At 33.1% G+C, this 6,439-nt stretch overlaps 3 protein-coding genes across 6 annotated transcripts; 1 reads left to right on the forward strand and 2 right to left on the reverse strand.

The window, feature by feature from the left end:
• Position 1: 1 nt before the first annotated feature.
• LOC145961099 (chymotrypsin-like protease CTRL-1) lies at positions 2-2,988 on the forward strand. The gene is made up of 7 exons (XM_083080954.1): positions 2-664; positions 747-952; positions 1,249-1,357; positions 1,473-1,654; positions 1,735-1,833; positions 1,925-2,097; positions 2,220-2,988. The coding sequence occupies exons 1-7, from the start codon at positions 477-479 to the stop codon at positions 2,322-2,324; spliced, it is 1,062 nt and encodes a 353-aa protein (XP_082937080.1). The 5' UTR covers positions 2-476; the 3' UTR covers positions 2,325-2,988.
• Positions 2,375-3,579, reverse strand: Lin-52 (DREAM core complex component lin-52). 3 transcript variants are annotated; one of them, XM_083080950.1, is made up of 4 exons: positions 3,440-3,579; positions 2,797-2,874; positions 2,619-2,711; positions 2,375-2,547 (listed from the first exon to the last, which is right to left on the reverse strand). In XM_083080950.1, exons 1-4 carry the CDS (start codon positions 3,468-3,470, stop codon positions 2,414-2,416), a joined length of 336 nt encoding a protein of 111 aa, XP_082937076.1. In that variant the 5' UTR covers positions 3,471-3,579; the 3' UTR covers positions 2,375-2,413. The 3 variants fall into 3 exon arrangements, with proteins under 3 accessions (XP_082937076.1, XP_082937075.1, XP_082937074.1); XM_083080949.1 differs by having other exon boundaries at positions 2,619-2,717; XM_083080948.1 differs by having other exon boundaries at positions 2,619-2,729.
• Positions 3,580-3,637: 58 nt separating this feature from the next.
• Pet117 (cytochrome c oxidase assembly factor-like) lies at positions 3,638-4,243 on the reverse strand. Of its 2 annotated transcripts, none has more exons than XM_083080953.1 (2): positions 3,861-4,243; positions 3,638-3,782 (listed from the first exon to the last, which is right to left on the reverse strand). In XM_083080953.1, exons 1-2 carry the CDS (start codon positions 4,013-4,015, stop codon positions 3,638-3,640), a joined length of 300 nt encoding a protein of 99 aa, XP_082937079.1. In that variant the 5' UTR covers positions 4,016-4,243. The 2 variants fall into 2 exon arrangements, 1 of the variants encoding a protein (XP_082937079.1); XR_014435558.1 differs by having other exon boundaries at positions 3,643-3,782; positions 3,857-3,995.
• Positions 4,244-6,439: the final 2,196 nt, after the last annotated feature.

Raw genomic sequence — 6,439 nt, forward strand, 5'->3', positions numbered from 1 at the left:
TATCAACCCTCTGTTATCTTCTTAAGAAATCTAGATAAAACATAATGACAACTCGCGCATGAATCGCGTAATACACTTTTTACCTGCTAATCGCAGTTCCGCCGGATGTGCGAATAATGCTCTAGTCAAGGTAACCGAGAGAAACAAATCTGTTGCGCACAAAAGCGCACGATGCAACGAAATCAGTTCATCATCCGGTATAGATGATGTTAGTCGCGGATGCGAAAAATACATCTGCATCAGTGTCTTGCGTTATCAGTCGCGTACGGAAAGAACAACGAATTTAGAGCAGGAAACTTTTCCTCTGGAAGTAAACGATAATTTTTTACAGATCAACGCTGTCATTCTTTCTATGAGAAAATTTTTTTTCTTAGAGTAGATTTTCTTAAAATTGATTATGACTGATTATACGAATACTATATGAAAGTAGAGTATTTTTTTAAAGTGATCATCTATTTATATTCATATTTAGAAAAATGTGCTGCTTATTGCTGCTGCTTTTACTGCCAATAGTAACTTCGAAACCGTGCGAGCATTCCGATTATCGATATTATACGTGCCAAAATAATTCTCTCTCATGCCCTGGCGATCAGAAATGCACATTCATCGAATACTGCCCGGCGGTTGTATCTTTAATGGAACGAAACGAGCTTTCCGCCCACAGGTAAACGTGATATTATATTTTTTGCATTATAAAATATATACGCGTATATACATGCATACATACGCAGATTTTTCGACTACAGATTACGACAGGCTGTTTGTGGATATGATCGAACGCGCATGAAAATTTGCTGCAGCGTAGACAATTATTCCGAACGGCCGATATATACGAATCAGGATGCGTATCTGACACAATCGTCTTCGAAATCTCAATGCGGAAAGAGTCTTATTCGAAATAACATAGATAATTTAGGATCGTATCCTTTCGTCGCGAGGATCGGTTTTACAAGCAAGTATTTGTGCGAAATGCTTGTATTATATGTGTCCCAGAACCCGCTCATTTTTTTCTCTTAATGTTGAGAATTAAAGTATTTGTTGTATCATGTGACGTCATTGAAAACTTTTCATTGAGTGCGTTAAACTTTAATTCCATGTTTCTCAATGAAATTGTGCGGCTTCAGTAACACTATGTATACGACAAACTATACTCAAGTTTATCTATTTGAAGGAGAGATTAATTAGCTATATTTCTTTTATTATACAAGACATGCGCTTTCAGATTGTTAGCAAGAATTCGTTTTTCAGATACATTAACGAGTGAGATCAAATACTCGTGCAGTGGCGTGATTGTTAATGAGCGTACAGTATTAACTACAGCTACATGCGCACTCGCGAAATCGGACAAATACAAATTGTATGTATATAACAGTCGAAAATATAACGAATAATCTTTACTAATATTTTCGATTGTATAATTAAGCCTGGAATCGAGCATGCAATAATTTATAACGGTTTTTATTCGTATTTAGATGCTCTGTGCTTATTGGTGAATATAATACAGAGTCGGATCCAGATTGCAATAAATTGTTTTGCGGACACAATACCAGTAGCCATGATATATCGTATGTAATAAAACATCCGGGCTACGACGCCGCAAGTTTTTCCAATAACGTTGCCTTACTTCGCTTGAAGAAGGCTATCAATTTTACAGGTATGTACAATTCAATGTATACATATGTAAAAACGTTTTGGTGATCGGTCTTAATGAAATGCACATCCGGTCTTCTTCAGCCACAGCGCAACCAATCTGCTTTATACCGGAAGATAGATACGTCAGCTTGGAAAGTACATGCACCGTTGTTGGCTGGGGAAAATTATCCGGTCAAAAAGGTATTATATTAATTGAACAAACTATCGTAAAGCAGTAAACTGTAAGCAGTGTTTATGTGTGATGTTCAAATGCGATAACCCTGTGATCCAGCACAACCACCGACGCAACAATCATTACAACTAAAACTCGTACCTAAGCAGCAATGCTCAGATTATTCAAGCCAAGGTCTGTCTGTTGAGTTGTGCGCCAAAGGAGACTGTGAACCTTGTTCAGGTTACAGTGGAAGTCCTCTATTATATAAATATGCGAACACATATTTCCTGGTATATTACACTAATATAATATATATATATATATATATATATATATATATATAATGTTTCTATATATATGTATATACTATAGGTTATATTTCTCATGTTTATATGTATATTTTTTTTATCAGGTCGGAATCCTATCATATGGGTCTAGTTGCGACTCAAGCACCATTTTTCCATCTGCGTTCATAAATGTACAGAGATACACACGATGGATTTTAGAGAATGCCTAAGATTGCAAATGCAATCGTCTCAAAATGGTACTTAAGAACACCGATTGGTATTGCATTTTCACGAGTTTTATTTTTTTAACTATGAAATATTATTTATGTTTAAATATATTCAAATATTTGCCACGCGTCATTTCCTTAGCTTCTTCTAGACCCAGCTGATAAGCTAAATCGTGCAGTTTTTTCACTTCCGAGATAAGCCCGGTCATTGTTAAATTACCCAATTCTGCAAGAAAATTTTTTACGATATTTAGCAACACAAGATGAAGAATTATATGTTAACGCATATTAACTCACGATGCAATTGACTTATGTCGTCCGCTGAAAAACTCGCAGTCCAAAAACATGGCTCTGTCTGCGGTGAATTTTGAGCGACAAACTCATGCACACCTGGAACTTCATTGCTCGCTACATATATGATGTATATTATGTATATATATCTCAAAAAGAGATCTTCCGAAAAAGAGATACTCACTTTGTTCAGGCCATAAATCAGGAGACGCTCTATCCAGTTTCTCTAGACTCATTAGGCTCTCCTCTACGCAAGATAAATCTATAAAACAGGAATTTATTACTTTAGTATAGTTTGTATAGTTTAGTTTGTACTTGAAATGTTTTCATTATAATGCAAAATATTATTTTATTCTTGGAATTTAGTTTTAAATTTAATTCAATAGCAAAGATCAATTTATATAATACTTTGTGCACAATTTATGGAATTTGAACATTTTTTAAATATATAATTACATTCTCTTTCCTAAATTATTAAATGAAACAAGCGATACATTGGTAGAAAATAAAATCTAAGTTTTTAATATTTTGAATCTTTAAATTTACAATAATATCTCAACAGGATATCATTATCTTTGATTTTATTTTTTGTTTCTCTCTTTCACAAAAGAACTATCATTTAACTACATGATAACAATAAGAAAGATAAATAAAAGAGAAAAAAATAACACAAAATAGTTTAAGAAATTACATCAAGAGAGAGCATTACATAACATATCTGGTATATATATTTGGTATATATAAATAACCTCACTATATACACCAGCCTAACCAGTACTCTGACAAACTTATCTCTGCACTTTTGTTCTCCAAAGCTCCAAACTTACCTGGTTGATCCACAGACTCTTCAGCGGCCATAATGTTCGTTGAATTGGAAGGAAATTGAAATTTATAAGTGTTTTTTTTTCAATGAGAAAGATCGATGGAAAGAAAACGGAGTGGGTTGACGGGACGGGATACTTGAAACACACGCACTCTTTTAAATCCCCTCTACAAAAACTGGAGCAACAGAATACAGCTTCGCGTTACGTATTCGTCGCTTGAGCCGTCGTCATCCCTTTGCGCAATTCCTTGGTCAATTCAGCCTGCTGCTGCAAAATGTAGACATTTTGCACTTTTCGACGCTCTCGTCGCTCGATGTCGCGTATCACCCCCAAATGAAGTTGCTCCCTGTAACGTAAGCAGCCCGTCATTTAATTGCGTCGAGTAATAATTATTCAAATAGCAATAACGCGCGTACTCACCTACCTGTCGTATGCCTGTTTATAATGAACGTAGCCTATTATTCCAACGGACACCGTGCAACATAAACCGAAAGTGACTTTAGACGCTGTTGACATTTTCGGACATTCTCGAAGAATGGTACACGCCGTCAAGTTGTCGCACATGGTCGCGCGAGGCATGATGGGATTAAGGTGCCTCTACATGGCAGCAGAGAGAAGCCTGAGAGCGGCCATGCCCCTGATTTAGGTGGAACCCGTATTTGAAGCGCCTCTATGTCCATAAAACGTGGACATTGAACTACATAGCCATGTCCATGAAACTTTTCAAAGGGTAACATGCTATGTCCACGATTTGTGGTTCTGTTCCGTGCTATATGCACAAAGTGCCGGCAATATGACTGCAAAAATATGAATGCAAGACAAGTTATGTATACATCTTTAATGTAAATAAGATTTGTGGTCTCTCTTTCTCCATATATATATATATATATATATATATATATATATATATATATATATATCGAGATTTATACTAAAAATAGCTATATACAATATATAGAAATTTATTCATAATATGACTATACTTGAAAATAAGATATTTTTTACCAGACTATTAATAAATAATTTATATATTTAAAGAGAGAGAAAGTTTGATATTATTTTCAATATAGATCCTACACATTTCTTAAGAATAAAAGTTCTAAATAATAAAGATGTATATATATATATATATATATATATATATATATATATATATATATATATATATATATATATATATATGTATATATATACACACGCGCGCGCGCGTGTGTGTGTGTGTGTGTGTGTGTGTGGTATATACGTATGTATGTACGTATGTATGTATAAAAGCAATGCGAAAGTTACGTGAGGAAGCGAGAAGGACAAGTAAAATAACAATAAGAGCGAACGAGATAGAAATAGCACGAGCAACGAGACTCGAGCTCGAGAATCGGATTTTTCTTGCGCGCTATTATTTTCCTCTCGCTCGCACCTATTACTGTCTCGCTCGCTCCTATTACTGTCTCGCTCGCTCCTATTATTGTCTCGCTCGTTCTTGTTACTGTTTCGCTCGCTCTCGATTCTTGGGTCCGCTTATCTTTCCGAGCTATCTATCACGATTGTCAAGTGTGACAAAGAAAGTAAGACCATGAGTAGAGAGCGAGCGAGATGACCTATCATCAAAGAGTTCCGAAGTCTCTTACAATCGGTTTCTTCGCTTCCTCTATCCATTCGCAATTCACGAAAATGTAAACATCTTATAAAATAAAAATTGAAACTTTTATTTTTAATTTTATCGGTTTGAAAGTAATTTTAATGAATTAATGAGATTTTGGCGATTAAAATGATATCAAACATGACGTAAATCGGGTAATTTTTAATTAATCTGATAATAAATATTTCATTATAATTATATATTTAATTAAATTTATGCGATTTATATCGTGTTTGGTATTATTTTAATCGCAAAATTCTCATTATTCTATTAAAATTACTTTCAAATGAATAAAAAATGCATTTTATTTTTTGACATATATTCGTGAATATTATAAATGAAGTCTCGTGTAAGAAATTTCGGAATCTGCGGCATCGGGAATTTTTTCGTTATTTATAATAATATATGACTTTAAATTGCCATAAAATAAAAACTAAAGCTTTTATATTTTGTTTGATCTTTTTTGATTAAAAGGGATTAATGAAATTCTTGCGTTTAAAATGACATCGAACACAATATAATTCGGATAACTTTTACTTATTGTTATATAAGTAAAAGAATATTTCTAATTGAAAATTATTTGAATAAAATGTTGGGTTTAATGTGATTTTACAATTAGTCGTAAAAATCATATTAATTCTAAAATTATGTTCAGTAAGATAAATTAAGTAATATAAAAATTTTAGTTTCTAATACATTTTCAATGTTATCAATTGTGGTGTTCACATGACGTCTCCTGGTCTAAATATGTTCAATATAATTAATATTAAATGGTCTATATATTGTGCAGTAAAACAATTTATTTTAATTTATTATATATATATATGTATATACAGGGTGTCGCAGATCACCCGTTTCAGCCGAATATCTCAAAAACTGAGCGCGGCAGACAAAAATATTTCAAACAAAAGTTGTAAGGTTTCAAGTAACGCATTACATGGTGATATCAGTATGACCTTGAAGAGTGTTGTCAAGATCAGGGCAAAATCACTTTGGATTTTTTAAATGGAACTCGCTATTTTTATTACATATTCTTGTAGCTCATCTCAAGAGCTTTCCAAAATACTATAATTAAGTTAGTTTTAATTAAGTACTTTCCGAGTTATGAGGCTTGAAATCATTTCTTAATTTTACATAAACCGTAAAATATCTTGTAAAATATTCATTTTTCGATTATCTTACCTTAATACTTTTATGTACAAAATAATGAGAGGAATCAATTGGTGTAAAGAAAACATAGTTGTTTCGAAGAAAAAATATGTAATTGTTAATTGCAAATTAAAAGAACAGTTAGAAGGAGACAAAGAGTGAGTTAAGCTAAGATTAAAGTTAAACGACGTTGGTAGAAACAGGCATAAGTCAACGAT

The sequence above is a fragment of the Camponotus vicinus genome, unplaced genomic scaffold, assembly GCF_025532165.1.
Source record: "Camponotus vicinus isolate PSW18456_S1 unplaced genomic scaffold, iyCamVici1.0 SCAF_10, whole genome shotgun sequence".
Taxonomy (NCBI): Eukaryota; Metazoa; Arthropoda; class Insecta; order Hymenoptera; family Formicidae; genus Camponotus; species Camponotus vicinus.